Raw genomic sequence first — 20,579 nt, 5'->3', positions numbered from 1 at the left:
GGATATAAATTACTGCATTTGGCACTTATTATAAAAAGGTAGGCTAAGAGTGTCAATATATAAAGTAAAAAATTATGAAATGTGTGAAAGTAGAGAAATATCATAATAATAATGAGGAGCACTATTTTGTGTACTTAGTGTCCTAAAAGATGTTATTTTTTTGAAATCTATTATTAGTTTTTTAAATTTTAAAAAATTTTTTATAATTTTATTTTTTACATTTAGAACTTCTGATGCATTTGGAAGTTAGTCTTGTGTATGATTTGAGGTATAATCCAGTTTGATCTTTTTTGGAATGGTTATCTGGTTGTCCTCCCATCATATATTTATTTGCCCCAGAAATTTTAATTTTTTATTATTTTAAATTTTATTTATTTTTGGCTGCGTTGGGTCTTTGTTGCTGTGCGTGGGCTTTCTCTAGTTGCTGTGAGTGGGAGCTACTCTTTGTTGCGGTGCGTGGACTTCTCATTGCGGTGGCTTCTCTTGTTGAGGAGCACGGGTTCTAGGTGCATGGGCTTCAGTAGTTGTGGCACACGGGCTCAGTAGTTGTAGCTCGTGGGCTCTAGAGTGCAGGCTCAGTAGTTGTGGCGCGTGGGCTTAGTTGCCACAAGGCATCTGGGATCTTCCCAGACCAGGGCTCGAACCCGTGTTACCTGCATTGGCAGGCGGATTCTTATCCACTGCGCCACCATTATTAGTTTTAATAGTTTTTCAGTTGACACTTTCAGATTGTGGCCGTTTGCACGATAATATTACTGTAAATGTATTATGGAACAAAACCAGCAAGATTTTGATATGTAGTATTCTCATTTTTACATTTTAAATAATCTGTGATTGTAGCTCTGATGTGTTTATTGCCCCAAGTATTCAGTGATTTTTAATTTTGTTAATTCAGTACATATTTGGTGTTTACCATGTGGCAGACACTCAGGTACTTGAGATGTTTTTATATAAACTCTTATGTAGGTGGTAGCTAACAATCTGGTATTCCTAGAATGTGAAACACATATATCACATCTTACTCTTTGGCAAATTAGCAGAGTAAGTTAGCATAAATAACAGTTTCTCTTCCTGATGGGACAGTTTTATACCTTTTTGTACTTAGTCCATTAGATTTTTATCTCCAGTTACTTGAATGTGAATTAAAAAACCAACAAACATTTATCTGTACATGAGCTAATGGGTAGCTCTCAATTAGGCTAATATCATTTTACTAGAGTAGATTTAATCAGCTGGGGAGATTGTTGAAACTGCTTCCAGTGGTACAAGTTATGTTTTGAAGAATAAAAATTTTATTATATCTAGTTTATATTACCTTAATAGTTCAAAGATTTAAATTTTCTGTTTCTTTAAAATTATTTTGTTTACTTGATCTTTCTGGGATTGAGATAATGTTTGTTTCCCACTATATTTGTTTTCTACTCAATTTGATCCTTGTATTCTTTTTTTTGGCTGTGCCTTATGGCATCTGGGTTCTTGGTTCCCCAGACCAGGGATTGATCCCATGCCCCCTGCAGTGGAAGCACGGAGTCTTAACCACTGGACCGCCAGGGAAGTCCTGATCCTTGTATTTCTAATAATTATGCTGCAGTGTTATTTGGTACATAAAATTTCAGCCATGTTCTCTTGCCCTTGTTGATTATATTTTGCATTTATATAAATGACCTTTTTGGAATATAGTACAATGCCTTTTATCTTGAAAAAAGATGAAAAATCTTTTCATTGTGTTCCCCATTCTGTCCCAGTCATCCATACAAATCTGAAGTCACTGTGACCATCACAGTGAATGGCATTTTTTTTTGACTCTGAAGGAGGGCCTCAGTTTGGTCGCTAATTTTTGTTTTAATCTGCTCGTCCTTATGGTAGTTTATAGAAACTATTGTTTAGTTTTGACCTGTACTTTAGCCTTTCATCATTTATTTGTTATTTAGGTGCCATGTAATGTGCTAGATGCTAAAGGAAATATAAGCTTTTGTTTTTTAATTTTTTTTAACTTACTTTCCATATTATTATTACTTTGCTTTTTTGTTCCTTTTATTTTGGCAATTTCCAAACATATGCAAAATCAGGGCAAATGATATGTGTTCCTATGACCTTTTACCAATGATGGCAATCTGGTTTCCCCTGTGCTTACCCCAGATTATATGAAACAAATCTCAGATATCATATCATTTAATTTGTAAATATTTCACTATGTATTGCTAAAAGACAAGGACTCCCTCGGAACAATACCACTACACTCACCCTCTCAAAAATACAACAACGTCTTAATATGACTGACTGTCTAGTCGGTGTTCTCATTATTGTTGCATAAATGGGAAATTCGGTGAGGAGGTCTCTAACATTTTAACTTACACTGTCTTCTACTTACCTCATTATAAACCCCTGGAAGTTCTATATAATGTCAGAATGTATGCTGGTAAGTTACCCAATGAAAGAAACCATCAATGTTCTCATCATGTCGCTTTAGAGACAAAGTCCTGATCAGGCTGGAGGGTACTAGATGGCTCTTTGGGTTTTAGGAAGTTTAAGTTTATTCATCTTGGACAGTCATTCATTCATTCATTCAGCAAATATTTACCTCTTTGCTACACGCCAGACATTCTTATAGGTGCTTGGGTTACATCAAAGAATAAAACAAAGATCCTTGCCTTTGAAGATGCTGCATTCTAGTGGGAGAGAAAGACAATAAACGGTAAATATAATACAAAAGTGAAGTGAAGTAGATTGTATGTTAGAAAATAAGTGTTCTGGAAAAAGAGAGTAAGTGGAGCAGGATAAAGGGGAATTGGAAGTTGGTGGTGGGGAAGCAGTGTTAAATAAAGTAATCAGGGTAAGTCAGGAAAATGAGATTTGAGTGAAGATATGAACAGGGGACTGAAAGTGTTAGCCAAGCAGACATCTGGGAGAAGAATGTTCTGTTTTTGAACAACCAGAGCATGTGTGCCAGGGTTGTTTGAGAGAAAATAAGGAGATCATTTTAGGTAGAGTTGAGTCAACAAGGTGGAGAATTGTAGGGAATAAGTCATAAAGGTAAGGTAAGGTGGGGTGAGGAAAGTAATGAGAAGGGGTAAGTTTGTAGTACAGGCGGGTAATGACTTTCAAGATCGTTTGGCTTTTACATGAATGAAATGGGGGAGTGATTGGAGGGTTCTGATTGGAGGGCTCAGAGGACTGGTAAGAACTAAATTAAAAGGATCATTCTGGCTGCTTTTGAAAATAGACCATAGAGGAGCAAGTAAAGAAGCAGGGAGATTAGTTAGGAGGCTTTTAGAATAATCTAGGTAGGAGATGATGGTGGCTAAAACTGGGTAGTGGCGGGGGAAGTGATGAGAAATGGACGATTCTGGATGTGATTTAAATGTAGAGCCAAAGGAATTTGCTGACAGTATAGCTGTGAAATCAGAGGGAGGGAGGAAGAGAGAAAGATTGATGAAGGAGAGAAAGAGAAAGGAGTAGCATGACTCTAATATTTTTGGCTGGAGTAACTAGAAGGATGGAGTTGCCATCAATCAAGATGAGAAAGTTTACGGGAGGGTGGTGTGGGTTGACTGGTAGGTTGGTGGGGGAAAGATTGGAAGTATGATTTTTGAATGTGTTGAGTTTGAAATGTCTCTTGGATATACAGTTGGAGAAGACCATCTTATAACTATGCCTATCAAATAATAAGTGTTCAACATCAGCAACAACAATGAAAGTTTGTTAAAAAATTAACTGGGAGACTTCCCTTGTGGCACAGTGGTTATGAATCCTCCTGCCAGTGCAAGGGACATAAGTTCAAGCCCTGGTCTGGGAAGATCCTGCATGCCACAGAGCAACTAAATCTGCGTACCACAACTACTGAGCCTGTGCTCTAGAGCCCGCGAGCCACAACTACTGAGCCTGCGTGCCACAACTACTGAAGCCTGCGTGCCTAGAGCCTGTGCTCCACAACAAGAGAAGCCACTGCAATGAGAAGCCCGCGCACCACAAAGAAGAGTAGCCCCCGCTTGCCGCAACTAGAGAAAGCCTGCACGCATCAACGAAGACCCAACGTAGCCAAAAAGTAAATAAATTAATTTAAAAAAATTAACTGGATTCTGTGTGAATGGCATTGGAGACCCTGAGGCTCTAATATTCCACTCTTTGCCTTCAGTATGGCAGCAAGTCTATTGTGGCTTTTAACCCAGGATTCAAAGGCATGACAGATATCAAGATGGACATCGACATGCAGATTTAGTCAAATATTGGATTTCTGATGGTTTGTATTTTATCACACTTTACCTGTTTAAAATATCAGAAAGCATTTTAAAAACATCCTTTAGGTAGGGTATTCAACAGAAATGGTTATGAAGCCATTGAATAATTTGCTCTTCTGATGATATAAAGTATCCTTGAGTTTCGTTTGCCTTGTGAGAGTGAAAACTTGTAATGTAGAAACCAGTACTAGAACAGGTTTTACTGTGAATTATTTTTCCATTGATTAGTGACTCAGTTTGTAGTTTACAGTTTCAACTCAGCAAGACCCTCTTCCCCTTTGCTTTAGTAGACACATGACATTATGTAATTTCATAGAAACTATGTACTTATGAAATTTTAATATTTAAGAAGTATTAGCTTCTTCAAATTATTCTCAGTATTTTATTTTTGTTTTTGTGCAACAGATTTCAGAGTCCTTTTTTTAGTATTTCAAAACTTTTTTTCACATTTCTTAACTTTTCCCATAAGCATCCTACTGAATCATTTTACTGAAAAAATTAAGAAGTAGTATGAAATGTATACTATTCCTTTGTTAGAAATTCTGCCAAATCAGGGAAAAATAACGTTTCTTGAAACCTAGTTAATTTGAGGGATTTTCATGAATTCTCACTCTTTTATATGGATCACTAATTCTGTAGAACTAGGCAGATATAAATACCTACACACATACAAATGTACATTCACACTATATGCCAAGAAGCTTTTGGGTACTGTACATTTAAATTTCTTCTCATGAGCTAGAAGGTGTTAAGTCAAGCGTATCTTAAAACTACTCAGTGTCCTAGTATACGCAGAAAGCTCTGTACTTCCAAGACAGAGGTCAGGTCTTTGCTTGTAAGCTTTAATAGAAAGAACCCACAAATCATTTGACTTAATTTCCTGAGTTGTGTTGATGCTTGGGCAGCGTCTTCTTGGGCAATGACTGAGTCTCCCCTGACTGCTGAGCTTGTGCGGATCAAATAGTCGAAGAGGGCAATAGGGAAACCCTTATTCTTTCCCTTAGCTTCAGGAACCATGTCTGGTTGCCAGGTTCATGCAGTTTTGGTTACTACTTAGAGTGTATACTAGAGGCAACAAATTGGTACTTCTTCTGTTAACTTAGTGCCAGTTATGTGGGAAATACACAGTAAACATTAATTCACTCCTTTTCCCTCTTAATTCTGCTTGGTGTTATATTTTGGTATACTTTCATAGAGTATATTATGTGAAGGCGGAAGAGATAATGGGATGAAAATGTTTGTAATAGTGTTATAGTTTCCAGCCCTTGGAAATATAATATGCTAGTAAATAGATTTCTTAACTGAGGATTTCTAAATTCTACTTCTGACTCTGTAAATTTTTAGAGAAATTATTTAATTTCTCTATGCCTCAGCCTTTTCATCTATATTTGATTTATTCTTCATCTACAGATATATACAGAAAACATGGACTTCCCTGGCGATACAGTGGTTAAGACTTCACCTTCCAATGCAGGGGGTACCAGTTCGACCCCTGATTGGGGAGCTAAGATCCCAAATGTCTGTGGCCAAAAAACTAAAACATAAAACAGAAGCAATACTGTAACAAATTCAATAAAGAGTTTAAAATGGTCCACATCAAAAAAATCTTAAAAAAAAAAGAAAATAAATTATGTATAAATTTTTTAGAGCTTAAGAGATTTTGGAGATCAACTAGTCAAACCTCTTATTTTTCAGGTAAAGAAACCAGTGTGTTCATAGAATTGAGATGCCTTTCCCATGGCAAGAAAGAGCTCAAGATTTTTGACTGCTACGTGCTTTGTGCAGCAGCACACACATATGAAGTATTAGGTGGTTTTACTAGACCAGCAGAAGAAGGGGGGCTATGGTTAAGTGGACTCTTTAGTGTAGTTTATCATGCGATGGATTTTTTTTCCTCTTGACCATATGTCTGTACCTGCTGGGCATAAAGCTGTTTATTAGTTTTAAGCCAAGTTTATGGAACACTGAACTGCTTAGCTGATAATCCTTGGTTTTCTAGGCAAAAAGTGACTATATAATGTATATAACTTTATCAAAGTTACTCTTGAATAAATGACATATGTAGTTATGGCAGGAAAACCGAGAGAAAAATCTAAAGTCAATCTTCATTAGAATTTTTGATTTTATTTATTTTCAAAATATTTTTCATTTATATTATTGCCTAGGAGATTTTGCTGAGTAGGCTTTTCTAAACTACAATAGAATGCATGGGTCAAAGTTTTACACAGCTGAGTATACCTAGAGTTCAATATTAGTATTAGAAGGGTAGCCTCTTGAAGTACATTTTAATTCAGTGGAATATAAATGATAATTATAGAAACAACTAGATTTTTTAGGTAATAGTTGAAGAAGTATATTAATCTCTCCTTGGAGATTGATTTGTTAGTTGCAGTGTTAGCTTTTTCTGATTTTTATTTGAAAATAGTATAATAATGCTGAAGAAATTTAAAAATAGTAGGTCACTGAATTAGCTATTACGATGCTATGGAACAATGCTGGAATGTTTGATGGTTTACGAAAACAAACATTTAGTTTTTAACTCATGGTTCTGTGGGTCTGACAGGGAGACTCTTCTGGCTGTAGATTGGATCCATGTCTTTTTCTCATGTTGCATTTTGGGGCCATTGGCTTCCTGGTACATGTTCTTCTCATGATAGATGGCAGAAACTCAGGGGACCAAGCCAAAAAACTCAAGTACGTTTGAAGTCCTGCTCAGATTTTGTTTACTGATATTCATTGACCAAAGCAGATTACATGGCTAAGCCCAAACTTATTTGGGCAGGGAAATATTTTGCTTCACTTACTCTAACTGGAGATAGTACCAAGTAAACATGGCAAGAGGCATAAATGTACAATTCTGTAATAGGGAGGAAGTAAAAAATTGGTAACAGTAATCTGATCTACCACAGACACCCACACATCTCACCTTCCTAATATAAATTCTTTTTTTTTTTTTGCGTTATGCGGGCCTCTCACTGTTGTGGCCTCTCCCGTTGCAGAGCACAGGCTCCGGATGCACAGGCTCAGCGGCTATGGCTCACGGGCCTAGCCGCTCCGCGGCATGTGGGATCTTCCCGGACCAGGGCATGAACCCGTGTCCCCTGCATCGACAGGTGTACTCTCAACCACTGCGCCACCAGGGAAGCCCAATATAAATTCTTAAATAAAAATTTTTTCCTGTATTGCCGTCTGTTTTTATGACATAGAAATATTATGTAATAATCATAATGTGCCTACCATTTAAAATTATTCTTTGTCCTATGATGCCTTCCTATTTTGGTTATAAAACATTTTTCTATTGCCTTTTAAACCATGCTTTGACTGTAGGTACTTGTATTATCCTTTTTTTTTTTCCTATAATTATTTCAAGTAAGTGTTTTATCTATTTTTTTTCCTTTCTTTCATCACATTCACTGTACTGTTGATCTGGGAAATTATTGTCAGCTTTTCAGATTCTCTTGTCTTCTTCACCTATATTTCTGTTTTCACAAATACTATATGAAACCATATGGCCATCTGCAACCTATTAAAATATATCTTGTACATCTTTTTGCTAGCATATAATTATGTTAGGACTTATTAGACTTCACATGACAGAAACGCAATTTAAGCATGCTTATTCAAAAAGAATTTATAGGAAGGGATATGGGTTAATTGGTCTAGTTTGGATTCAGTGCCCACCTTTGGATCTGTTTAGCCAAAGGGTTGAGGTTTCTATAAAAGCCATGTGATTTGAGTAGAGGGAAAGCATATTCTCAGAAAAAAAGGTTTGGAGAGTATTGCTGGACAAATAGAAACAGGTATCCACCAAAGTAAAGTGAGCTAATGAGGTCCTTCTGTGCCTTGAATCGGGGCAGGGACACACTTGCATATATACATACATATTGGTGTGGCTCTTGCCTGAGAACTAGAATAGTGGATGGACTGTTTAGTAAAAAGAGGTCATGGTAGTTTTTTCTAGGACTGACTCAATTCTTCAAAGCACAGAAGAATTGTGGTTGGTAAATGATGTTTTAAATTATTCATGTCTGTTTTCTTTTTGTAAATTAAGCATATTTCCTGTTTCCACTTTTGTAATGGGCCTACTATAGTCATTCTAATTTCCATGCCCTGGTTATCCTCCCAGCTTATCCAATTTTGACTCACACTCATATTTTCAGTTTTCTATTTTAGTTTGAGTCACTTGAAAATGAATAGGTACAAGCACATAATCTAAAAGCAAGGAGTAGGCTAACCACATTCGGCACAGAAAGAAATTGGACCATGTACACAATGATTTTATAGTTTTGAATGTGTTTGGTTATTTTGGGAAGAAGATAGCTTCCAGTTAGACTTCGCTGAATGTTGTTATACTGTTTCTTGTACATGTGAAAATTGTAGTTTTAGGCCTCCAAGTGAGGTGTTAATTTAGATATCATATTGTTCATTTGACAAAAATGACATGGCATTGAATTAAGAAATAAAAGCTATTTTAATAGAATTAGTACAATTACTATAGGTGTGGGAGATAAGTGTGTGTTTAAGTGATTTAAGTCAGTTAATTTATTGAGTTCCTTTGGGTTTGGAGCTGGGGAGAAGGAAGATGGATAGAAGAAACATTTATCAGATTTTCTGTAGCACTGCTTAGTTTCCTTTTTCTCATATACTGTTAAAATGCTGTACAAATAAAAATGTTTATGCCGAGACTATAGTTCCCAGTATTGGTGTCTTTTTTTCTTCTTCTGTGCCTGAAGAAACATAAAAATGCTTTGTCAGATTTCACATTATAATTTTTGGGTTATAGTAGGGCAGACCTTGAACAAAATGCTTTTAAAAACAGCTTTGCTTTTGTGCGCTGCTCTGTTTTACATGCTGAGTTGAAATGGATGTATTAGTCTTGAGTTCACAGAACAGTGAGCTCCATATTATTTAAAATACTCCTGAAAATTTTCCAACTGCTCTTTCTTTTGATTTGATGTAATAGCAGATCCCCATATATAAAGAGAAAGTAACATTTTGCTTAGCATTCTGCTGCATAATCATAGACTTAGGTTATATTTTGAATTGACTTGTTGGAATGGAATTCCTCTACACATCACATAGAATGAGAATCTTAAGATTAAGTGCCTTTAGAATCCATTCAGTACAACTTCCTACCTGATGCAGGAGTCCAGCCTGCTATGTCCAAAATAATTGACTTGTTTTTTAAACAGATTATTTATTGAGCCCATACTTTGTGTAGGCACTGTGCTGGGGATGTGTTGGTGAATAAAATAAAAATAGACATGGTCCCTGTTCTTGTGTAGATAGTTTAGCTTGTAGTTGAGTGCTCAGTCTGTTTATTCAGTCTCAGCAAGTTATTTTTTGAATCTAAGTACTCAAATTGGAAAGAATTGACATTCTTAGCAGTATTGAGTTTTCCAATCTGTGAATGTTGAGTATCTCTCCATCTATTTAGATCTTCTTTAATTTCTTTCATTAGTGTTTTGTAGATTTCTACTTACGAATAGATCCTATAGATATTTTGTTAGATTTTTACATAAGTATTTCATTTTTTGGTGCTATTGTAAATGCTGTTGCTTTTTAAAAAAACTAAAATTTCGCATTGTTTATTGTTTGTATGTGGGGAAGAGATTGGCTTTTGTGTATTGCCCTTGTATCCTGTGACTTTTCTGTACTCACTCATTCTAAGGTTTTTTTGGTAGATTCTTTGGGATTTTCTGCATAGATAATTATGTAATCTGTGAATAAAGACAGTTTTATTTCTTCCTTTTCAATCTTTATAACTTTTATTTCTTATGATATTGAATCACAGGTGAGAGAGGGGCATCATTGCGTGGTTCCCAGTCTTAAGGGAAAGTGTCCAGTCTCTTCAGTCTCTCACAATTAAGTATAATGTTAGCTATAGGTTTTTTTGTAGATATTCTTTACCAAGTTGAGGAAGTTCCATCCATTGCTAGTTTACTGAGAGTTTTTATAATGAATGGGTGTTGCATTTTGTCAAATGCATTTTCTGCATCAATTGACATGATCATGATTTTACTTTAGCTTATTGATGTTTGATTACATTGATTTTTGTGTCAGTCTTGCATCCCTGGGGTATAATTTTTTTATACCTTGTTGGAGATGATTTTATAATATCTTGTCTATAGTTTTCTTGTAATCTGGTTTTGGTATTAGGGTAATGTTGGCCTCATAGAATGAGTTAGGAAGTATTTCCTCTCCTGTTTTCTGGAAGAGATTACGGAGAATTGATACTATTTCTTCCTTAAATGTTTGGTCGAATTAACCAGTGAAGCCATCGGTGTCTGGTACTTTCTTTTTTGGAAGCTTATTAATTATTGTTGGTTAAATTTATTTAAAAGTATAGAGCTATTCAGGTTATCTATTTTTCCTGGTGTGAAGTTTGGTACTTTATGTCTTTCAAGGGACTGGTCCCGTTCATCTAAGTCACCAAATTTGTGGGCATAGAATGGCTTGTAGTATTCATTTATTATCCTGTTAATGTCCAGGGCGTTGGTAGTGATGACCTTCTTTCATTTTTTATATTGGTAATTTGTGTATTCTCTTTTTTTTGTTTAGCCTAGCTAGACTATCAATTTTATTTATCTTTTTAAAGAACTATCTTTTGGTTTTGATTTTTAAATTTTTTTGTATTGTTTTCTTGTTTCAATTTCATTGATTTCTGTTATATTTTTTATTTCTTTTAATCTGCTCTCTCTTTTTTTAGTTTCCTAAGGTTCCTAAGGAAGCATAAGTTTTTTATAATTTTAGGTGTTTTTTTCTTTCCTAGTATATGCATTCAGTGCAACATATTTCTAAGTACTGCTTTCACTGTGTCCCACAACCTTTGATAAACTGTATTTTCATTTTTGTTTAGTTCAAAGTATTTTAAAATTTCTCTTGAGTCATCTTCTTTGACTCATGATTATTTAGAAGTGTGTCATTTAATTTCCAAATATTTGGGAATTTCCAAGCTATCTGTTACAGATTTCTAGCTTAATTCTATTATGGTTTGACAATATTTATACAGTTTTAATTTTTTTAAATTTGCCAAGGTATGTTTTATGGCCCAGAATATGGTCTCCCTTGGTGACTGTTCTCTGTGAGAAAGTATATTCTTTTCTTGTTAGATTAGTATTTTGTAAATGTCAATTAGATCAAGTCGACTGATAGTGCTATTCAGGTCATCTATATCTTTGTTAATTTTCTGCCTGCTTGATCTGTCATCTCAGATAGGGGTGTTGAAGTCTCCAAGTATAATAGTGGATTTGTCTGTTTCTCCTTTCAGTTCTATCAGTTTTTGCCTCAAGTACTTTAATTCTCTGTTCTTAGGTGCATACTCATTTGTTTCTTGTGTTTTCTTGGATAATTGACCCTCTTATTATTATATAATACCCCTCTTTATCTCTGATAATCTTTCTAGTTCTGAAGTCTGCTTTGTTTAAAATCAATATAGTTATTCCAGCTTTCTCTTTTTTTGAATGTTAGAAATTTCTTTATTATTACTTATTATTAAGTACCAACTAAATATGCAAAAAATTTGAAGCCACCCTTCCACAACCCACTCTCCCCTCTCACACCCAAATTCCACACTTAGCTTCCAGCAATTTGTCAAAATTATCATTTAAGTGTTTCTTCCAGTTTATGGCTCCAGCAGCTTTTGCTGCAGGTAAACAGATCTCAGTCGCTGTCTCTCTTTTGCTTGCCCCCCGATTTGGAATGGCAGTTGGTCCTGTGACCTCAGTTATCTGATGGATCCAAGAAAAGCTATTGATTTTCAGTTTGTTCAACCTTTTCTTGTTATAGGGAAGGGAGTGATGACTTCCAGGCTCTTTAGCTGATACCAGAAGTTGAATTATTTGTCTTTTTATTACTGACTTGTAAGAGTTCCTCATATAATCTGGATATTAGACCCTTATCAAATATATGACTTGCAAATATTTTCTCATCCTGTGGATTTTATTTTTACTTTCTTTATGGTATCATTTTCAGCACATTTTAAATTTTGATGTAGTCCAGTTTAACTGTTTTTTTCTTTTGCCACTTGTGCTTTTGATGTCATATCAGAAACCATTCTTAACCCAAGGACATGAAGATTTACTCCTATGTTTTCTTCTAACAGTTTTATAGTTTTAGTTCTTATATTTAGGTCTGTGATCCATTTTGAATTAAGTTTTGTGTATGGTGTGAGGTTGGGGTCCAACTTCATTCTTTTGCATGTGGTTATCTAATTGTCCCAACACCATTTATTGAAAAGACTATTCTTTCCATATTTAAATCTTATTACTTGCCTGTGGAAATATTTTAAAGTATTGACTTTGCATTCTCAGATTTTGTGTTTGTGTGCAAATTTGATAAGCATGTCATCTCTATATTGAGGTTCAAAGCAATCTTTAGTCCAATAAAGTAGCATTAGGTAAACTTCTAAAAGTATCCATAACGCCCTTCAAGGCAGAGTTTTTATGGTTGTAATGAGAGCTGTCTTAATTTTGAGTAGAATGAGAAGTGGTGAGCTGTGTTCTGGAGGGGTCACAAAATTACATATGGTAAACTAATAGTTTTCTTGTTAGCATGGGAGAATATCTGACATTCTCTTGGGCTAAAGAAAACCTCTGTTATAAATGGACATCTTATTTGAATTGAGCAACCATTAGTATTCATTCACATGCTAATTCAGAATTAACTATTAGTGTAAATATCACTTATCTAAGAAGAATGTTTTGGTGGAAGAGACAGATAAGTTTTGAAGGAGGAGAGGTGTGGGGAAAGTTCAGTACACATAGTGATGTTCCATTGATCTCAATCTTGACCTTGGATCTCAAGAACAGATGAGGAGACTTTAAGAGACAGTATAATGTAGTGTTTTAGAGCATGTACTCTGAAGTCAGACTACCTAGTTCGAATACTGGCTCCACATTTGGTAGTTGTGAGAACTTTAGCCTGATTGGGGCTTTTAACATTTTTTTCAACACATTTATTAAATACCTACTATGTACTAGACACTAAAGTAGGAATGGAATATTCCCTGGTGAACAAAACAGAGTTGGGAATGCGGGATAGCCTTAACATCAGGGTGGCCTCAGGCTTCTCTGCCTTTCCTGTCTATATTTCATCTCATACTAACTATAGTTGACCTTTGAACAACATGGGTTTGAACTGTCTGGGCCTGCTTATACACAGATTTTTTTCAATAAATACTATAATACTACACAATCTGTGGTTGGTTGAAGCCACAGATGAGGAATCAAGGATATAGAGGGCCAGCTATGGTACTTGAGCATCTGTGGATTTTGGTGTCTGTGGTGGTTCCTAGAACCAATTCTCCATGGATACTGAGGGACACCTGTATTCTTACCCCCATACTCATTATTATGTAGCTATTGTGGCCTCCTTTCTGTTCCTCAGTAAGCCTTTTCTTACATCAAGGCTTTTGTATTTGCTATTTCTTCTACTTGAAGTTCTTTCTCCCTATTTCTTTCCATGGTTTGCTTATTCTTATTAAATCCAAATGTCAACTGAATCCATATTGCTCCCTGCCCCTTCTCATCATCTTTTCCAGTACTTTTTTCCAGTATGTCATCCTAGTTAATTTTCTTCTGTATTATTTATCACATCCATAAGAATGTTAGTTCTAAGAAGACTGGGCCTTCGTTCATCTCACTAATCATTTAGTCTCCAGTTTCCATTACAGTTTCTATCACATAGTAGGGACTCATTAAATATTTGTTGAGTGGACGAAACAAAGCTGATACCTGTAGGAGTCAGCCATATGAAGATAGGAGATAAGAGCTAAGACCCTAAAGTGGGAAAAAACTTTCTATGACTAAAGAGCCATAATGATAAAATGACAGAGGCAAGGGTGTGTCAGGCCTTTAAGTCCTGGCAAGGAGTTTGGATTTTATTTGAATTTTAATGAAAAGATTTTAGTCTGGAGTTTTAATGTAATCCAACTTACTTTCCAAAAGATTTCTTTGGCTGTTCCGTGAAGAGTAGATTAGGGAGAAGACTGGAGGTAGGAGATGGGTTAGGAGACTTTTATAGTAGATGAGATCATAGCTTGGATTAGGTTGGTAAAATGGATGTGGAGAAAGATGGGGATAGATGTGGGATTTATTTTGGAAGTGGGGCTGACATGACTTGGCAATGAGAGGAATGAAGAAGTAGAGATGCATCAAGGATGATAACCAGATTTTTTGTTTGAGCAACTTGGTGGAAGGTGGTGTTCTTTACTGAAATGGGAAATCTGAATAAGGGACAGCTTTGGATGGGACATTAGGAATTCCATGTGGGTCACATTTTAAGATACTGATAAGAATTCCACATGGAAATATCAAATAAAGAGTTGGATTCCAAATCAGGAGTTTAGAGGAGACATTTGGGTTAGGATAGAAATTTGGGAGTCTTTCAGCATATAGATGCTATTTAAATCCATGGCAATGAGAGATATTACTTAGAGTGTGTGGCAAGGAATCAGAAAAAAAAGCTCGGGACTTGAACTTGGGGGAATTTCCAACATTTAGAGGTCAAGTAGAGGAGTGGCAACTGAAAAAGATTTGGAGAAGGATAGGCCACAGAAAGAACACCTGGAATGTGTGATGTCTTGGCAATCACGGATTCATGGGGCAGCCTGAAGGGTAAAAACATGGCTTCTAACACATACTGCATTTTCAGAAACATATAACGTGCAAAATGAGAAAAACCTTTAGAGGACAGACGAATGTGCTTGAAGGGTTTTAAAAAGGAAGGATGTTTATATGCCTAACAAATAAATGAAGGCTAGCTAATTACACCGGCCTTGGAGTTTGCAGTAATTATCCTTTGTTTTGATATTATTAGAAACTTTGATTTTTGGTAACGTTAGGAGGTAATTTTTTAAAGTGTAACTTGAAGGGGGAAGTTATTATTAATTTTTTTTTTCTGAGAGTAATGGTGTTAGTGTCACCTAATGGCAAAATGAGATATTGCAGCCGTATTTATATGAGGCAGTGAACAAAATAACCTAATTAGAAAGAGAAAAAGAACATTTATGGGGGAATTTTTGGCATGGAGCAGACTTACCATGGTTACAAGGTCCTGCATTCTTTAGCACTGGTCTACTTGTCCTACCTCTCTGTCACATTACCCCTTTGGTCACTGAGCAGATTGGTTAATATATAGTTCTTCTCTGTCTTCCAGGTTTCAGCTCAAATATTTCCCTTTCAGAGAGTCCTTTCCTACCACCTTACTTAAAGTTGTCCGTGTATTCCTTACAGCTACTCTTTGTTACATTAGGCTGTTGTATTTTCTTCATAGCCTGAGAATGATTTGGGATTACCTTACTTGCTTGTTTCCTCACTAGATGTAAGCTCCACGAGAGGAGGCAACTTGTTTGCCTTATTCGCTCATGTAACCGCAGTTGTGAGTATACTGACTGTTATATAGTGTACATGTTCAGCTAAAATTAGTTGTGTGAGTATTTGAATTTCTGGAAGTGATAGAGAATGTTGAGTTTCTATGGTGTAAAGTAGAGATCTATCCAGAAAACAGAATCACACTGTATTTGATTACTGCTGCATGAATGCAATGTGAAAGCTTTGCTCCCCTCACCTCCCCTGCTTTTTTTGCCTCCTGTAGATAAGTGGCTACATGTCTGGAAAAGAAAAGATACATGGCTTAGGGTGTTGAATTCTATGTTAATCAGTCAACTTAAGTGACACAGAAAAAATATTTTAAGGTACAATACTTAGTCTTGAGGAGATAAGTTTTTGCAGACATTTAGGTTTAGTTATAAAGTAATTTCAGTGAATGTATTTTTGTTTGTGTATGAATTTGTAGATACTTCTAGCTTACTTATTTATTATTTAGTTTTCTATTTATTAAAAAGAACAAAAAGTATTTCTAGGAGAAATATGTAGAGTGCCAAATAGTAGTAAATCCTTTTAGTTGAGATATGGTCAGGTTTGTGTTGTTTTTCAGGGAACAATATGGTTCTTTTAGCGTGGAAGCTCAGGGTACATTTCCATTATGTGGCCCAGCCCAAGAAGGTAGCCTCCCTAGTTTTGAGATAATTATCTAGCCAGCAGAATTCTTCCTTGCATGAACCAATTTTAAAGGCCAAAGATTGATCAGGTACTTAATAGTTCATGTTTTTATTCACTAATTTTTGTTCTTACTCCTTGTGGTTTTGACCAGGTGGATGTGGGAAGAGAGGTTTGCAGCACTGAAATGGAGGTCAGAGCTTCATTACAGAAGATTAGTGGGTCATCGGATTCTGTGACTACACTGAACAGTGAAGAATTTGTTTTGGTTCCTCAGCATGCAGATGATACTTCTACAAAAGATGATGAAAAACCTGAACTGAAGGTATTTTTCCCTTTTCTACAAATGATATTATTTTAAATTATTATTATTATTTTTAACTAGGTGAAACTTATCTCAGGAGATATATAAAATCCAAAGGTTTTTCTTGAGTACTGACCTCGAGACTAGAATCAGTGTTTGATTTATCCAGATGCTAATTATTTGGTTTGTGTATTTTTGAAGTTTTTGCTTTCGGTTTTTTATCTTTTACTTTAGAATTCAGAAAGAAGGAATAGGAGGGAAAAAAGAAGAGAAAGGATAATTGGCAAGTTAGACTTAATGGTTAAATCTTACATAAATTTAATTTATCTGGATATTTTTGTCTCTCTTACTGCTGCTGGGTTTTAAAAATTAATTACATAAGTATGTAGTTATGTATTATTTTCACTTGACTTTTCTTTATGATTTTTATGTTTTAAGTCAGCTGGTAACATTCAAGTATGTGATTTAACACTTGTTTGAATATTTTTGAAGTATATGTTTTATAATTTTAGCAGTTGAGTTTTTATTTGGATGTGGTCCTTTTTCTTTTTCATTTTTATGTTGCCTTTCCTAACTTGAAAAAAAAAAAAAAAAAGAACCAAATAAACCCAGGTATACATGTATGGGAAGTGCATAACCACCCTCTAGAAATAGGAAGAGAGAAATTAGCCAAAAATGCTGTATATTATTTATGACTTTTATTTAATATTAATTATATCAAAGGTGTGTTAGTATGTTAATCTAATAAAATCAATCTAATAAAATTTTATAAAAATCAGATTATTAAGTACGCATTTTACATTATGTTGAAGATATATATTTTTATAATTTTATTAATCAATGGATTTCTTTAAATTTATTCAAATATCTGTATTTAAATAAACAGCTCTTTAAATTCATTTAACTCTGTATTTTCATATTAATGTGTTTAAGGCATTTATTTACTTAGGCTTTGTGTCTCACTTGCTTTTAAGAAGAAGATGAGTCAACTTAAGAGTAAGGAAATTAGTAGTACTCCTTGACAGCTCAAGCAAAATTTGTAAAGGAGTCAGAAATATGTTTATGCTATGATAACAAAAAATATGACCTTTTAAATGATATCAGTGCTACATATTATCTATTTAAATGTATCCATTTTCCTCTTTAAAACACATAAATTAAAAAAAAAAAACCATAAATTTAGGATTACCCAGTTTTTAGAATACGTTTCTAAAAGAGAAAAAGAAAAAAATAAGAAAAGAAAATATCTGTAAATAAGATCTTAGATCAGATATAGTTGGAAAATGCCTGGTATGTTTCTGAAGAATCCTTTTCTGATACTAATAATCCTCTAATTTAGTTGAGTTTATAACTCAGGATTTTATATATATCTAATGAAATTAGGTACAGCTGTATAAATTCTTGGTATTCAGTAACTATATTTAAATTTAAATATTTAGATTGTTTAAATTTCTTCTAGAAATGAAATATTTTCATTAAGTTCCAGAACCATGTTATGATTGAAACGAATTGTCTTGCTTTGTCTGTAGATAGTTTCTAATGGTGATGAACAACTGGAAAAAGCCATGGAAGAGATTTTGAGAGATTCTGAGAAAGGGCAAAGCAGCCTTCCTGTTGATTGTCCGAGTTCCAGTGAGATTTCAGACCATTCATTTGGAGATGTTTCGGCCAGCCAAATAAATAAGCCATCTCTTCAATTAATTTTGGATCCGTCGAATACAGGTACTGTATTGAACTCTTAGAAACTATAATAGAAATGGGATAAAGTGATAATGAAAATTTTAAGATGAATATTAGAAAATTTTATTAGCTTCATTTTCTGAGATCAAGGCCAGCAGCTTTTCAGTTCCCACATTGGTTCTTATGTTTCTGTTTGTATCTCCACCTGTAAAATCAGTCTCAGTGTTCTTTGAGAACTGGCTCTATGTCTGGGCATTCATTTTACCCCCAGTACTTGGCATATAGTAGGCCCTCAATAAATACTTACTGAACAAATGAATAAATTCTTGGGTATCAAAGAACAGTGTAATGGATACATTCTTCCATATAATGTGACTTCTTACTCAGTTTGACTACAGTTATTTCAATTACAATTTGTGAAAATTCTAAGTAAAATAACATATCAACTCCATCAGTGTAGTAATACTGTAAAAGTATTTATTACAGTGTAATAAATAATATGTACATGCATGAATGAGTAGGATTTATAGTAGGAATACCAGCTTGTAAGTCAAAATGGTTTTGGATGAAGGAAAGTCAAAATGGTTTTGGATGAAGGAAAGCCAAACCAAACCCAACCCAACTCCTACTTCAGCTGGTTTAAACACTGGAGGTGTGGTTTGATCTGGCCTCTGGTAGTATTTCTTTGTAAACTACTCAGCTTTGATCTTCTCCATGTCATCTTTCTCCTTAACTGGCATCCTTTGTGGTCACAAAGTAGGTAGCTGCAGAAATTGATAAGTAAGGCTAGGTGATTTGTTCATGTCTGGTGACCGAGAGAAAGGCTCTGATCTTTTACCCATCGAACAAAAGTTGTGAGTTTTACTCTGATTGGACCAACTGAATCATTTTCTAGTAGTCTGGGGAATGATATGAGCCAATAGGTGTAGGCCTTGGTTATATTCAAACTCCTCAGTAAGTCATTCTGACAGAGGAGATGAGATCATCCTGACTGATTTAAGGCACTCATGATCCATTTCTGAATGTTCGTGTAGGGTAGGTGTAGATATAGGCCAGAGTGCTACACAGTGGAAACACGGTGGCCCTACCTTACACTGTACCCCAAATTTATTCCTAGTGAATCAAATATTTAAATGGGAAAAATGAACCTTTAAGAAGAAAATAATGAGAATATTTTTGTGATTCTCAGGGTAGGAAAAGCCAAATCATAAAGGGAAAAGCTACTTGCATTTTAATACATAAAAGCTTAAATCTGAATGAGAAAACTACCATAATAAATATGGCTAAATGAGGCTCAGAGAAGATATTTGCCATGTGTTGGGGGTCCCCAAAAGTGCCCCTAGTTTAATGATTCATTATAAAGACTCGTAGGTTTCAGTGTATATTCATATTCATGGCTAGATTTAAGTTCAAGGGGACTTTATATGTGTGTGTGTGTGTACACACAAGATTGGAAATAAGCCTTACAAAATATTAATTTTTTTAGTTCTTGATTGAGGGAACATGAGAGATTATATTTTTCATTGTGCTTTTCTTTATCTTTTGAATTTCTTAAATCCCTAGCCTTCGCCCCAAACCCAAAGCATACTGACATCAACATTCCTATAGTTATTTTTTTGGTTAATAGATTAATCAAAAGGAAGAAATACCTTTACCTTCTCATGTATTGAAAGCTCTGATGGGTTATTGGAATCAGTTGTCCTTTGCAATGGCCTAGATAATATTCTTATTTCTGAGCATATTTGATAGGGACCATGTATAATGTACTTGTGTGTTTTCAACACCCATTATATTAAATACATTTTTAAAAAATGTATCTTTCCCTGAAGATCTCAGTGGATAAGAATTTCCACTTTGCTTTACAAGTAAGTTTTTAAAAAGCATTCTTTTCTTGTTATATATTGTTTCTTTTCATTTTCAATGAAAAGACATATGTTTTGTGTTCTCCCCAAAATTAATATATTGAAATCCTAGTGATGGTGTTAGGACGTCGGGCCTTTGGGAGGTGATTAGGTCATGAGGGCAAAGCCCTCATAATTGGGATTATGTCCTTCTAAAACAGACTCCAGAGAGCTAGCTTGTGCCTTCTGCAGTGTGAGGACACAGTGAAAAGATGCTGTCTAGAAAGTGAGCTCTCATGAGGCACCAAATCTGCCAGAGCCTCAGTCTTGGACTTCCTAGCATCCAGAGCTGTGAGAAATAAATGTCTGTTGTTATAAGCCACCCATGTGGTATTTTGTTATATAGCAGCCTGAAAGAACTATGAGAAGACATTTCAGCTGCCTCTTCATAGTTGCAGTTTTTGTTAACAGAATTGTTGTGGTCGATTAAAATGACACATAACTTCAAAGGTAAGGG

General features: G+C 35.0%; 1 protein-coding gene across 4 annotated transcripts in view; it reads left to right on the top strand.

Annotated features, from left to right (window-relative positions):
* Positions 1 to 20,579, top strand: part of RABGAP1L (RAB GTPase activating protein 1 like) — a 668,427-nt gene that overhangs the window by 43,597 nt on the left and 604,251 nt on the right. For all 4 annotated transcript variants that reach the window (XR_003005040.1, XR_003005039.1, XM_024758766.1 and 1 more), the window contains exons 2-3: positions 16,392 to 16,562; positions 18,071 to 18,263. Coding sequence is in view for 2 of the 4 variants with exons in the window: in XM_024758766.1 (XP_024614534.1) it covers positions 16,425 to 16,562; positions 18,071 to 18,263 (331 nt within the window). In the remaining 2 variants the exon portion in view is untranslated. The remainder of the gene's footprint in view (positions 1 to 16,391; positions 16,563 to 18,070; positions 18,264 to 20,579) is intronic.

This window comes from Neophocaena asiaeorientalis, unplaced genomic scaffold (assembly GCF_003031525.2).
Source record: "Neophocaena asiaeorientalis asiaeorientalis breed wild unplaced genomic scaffold, Neophocaena_asiaeorientalis_V1.1 scaffold182, whole genome shotgun sequence".
Lineage (NCBI taxonomy): Eukaryota > Metazoa > Chordata > Mammalia > Artiodactyla > Phocoenidae > Neophocaena > Neophocaena asiaeorientalis.
The sequence above is the reverse complement of the archived record's forward strand: the minus strand, read 5'-3'. Positions and strand labels throughout refer to the sequence as shown.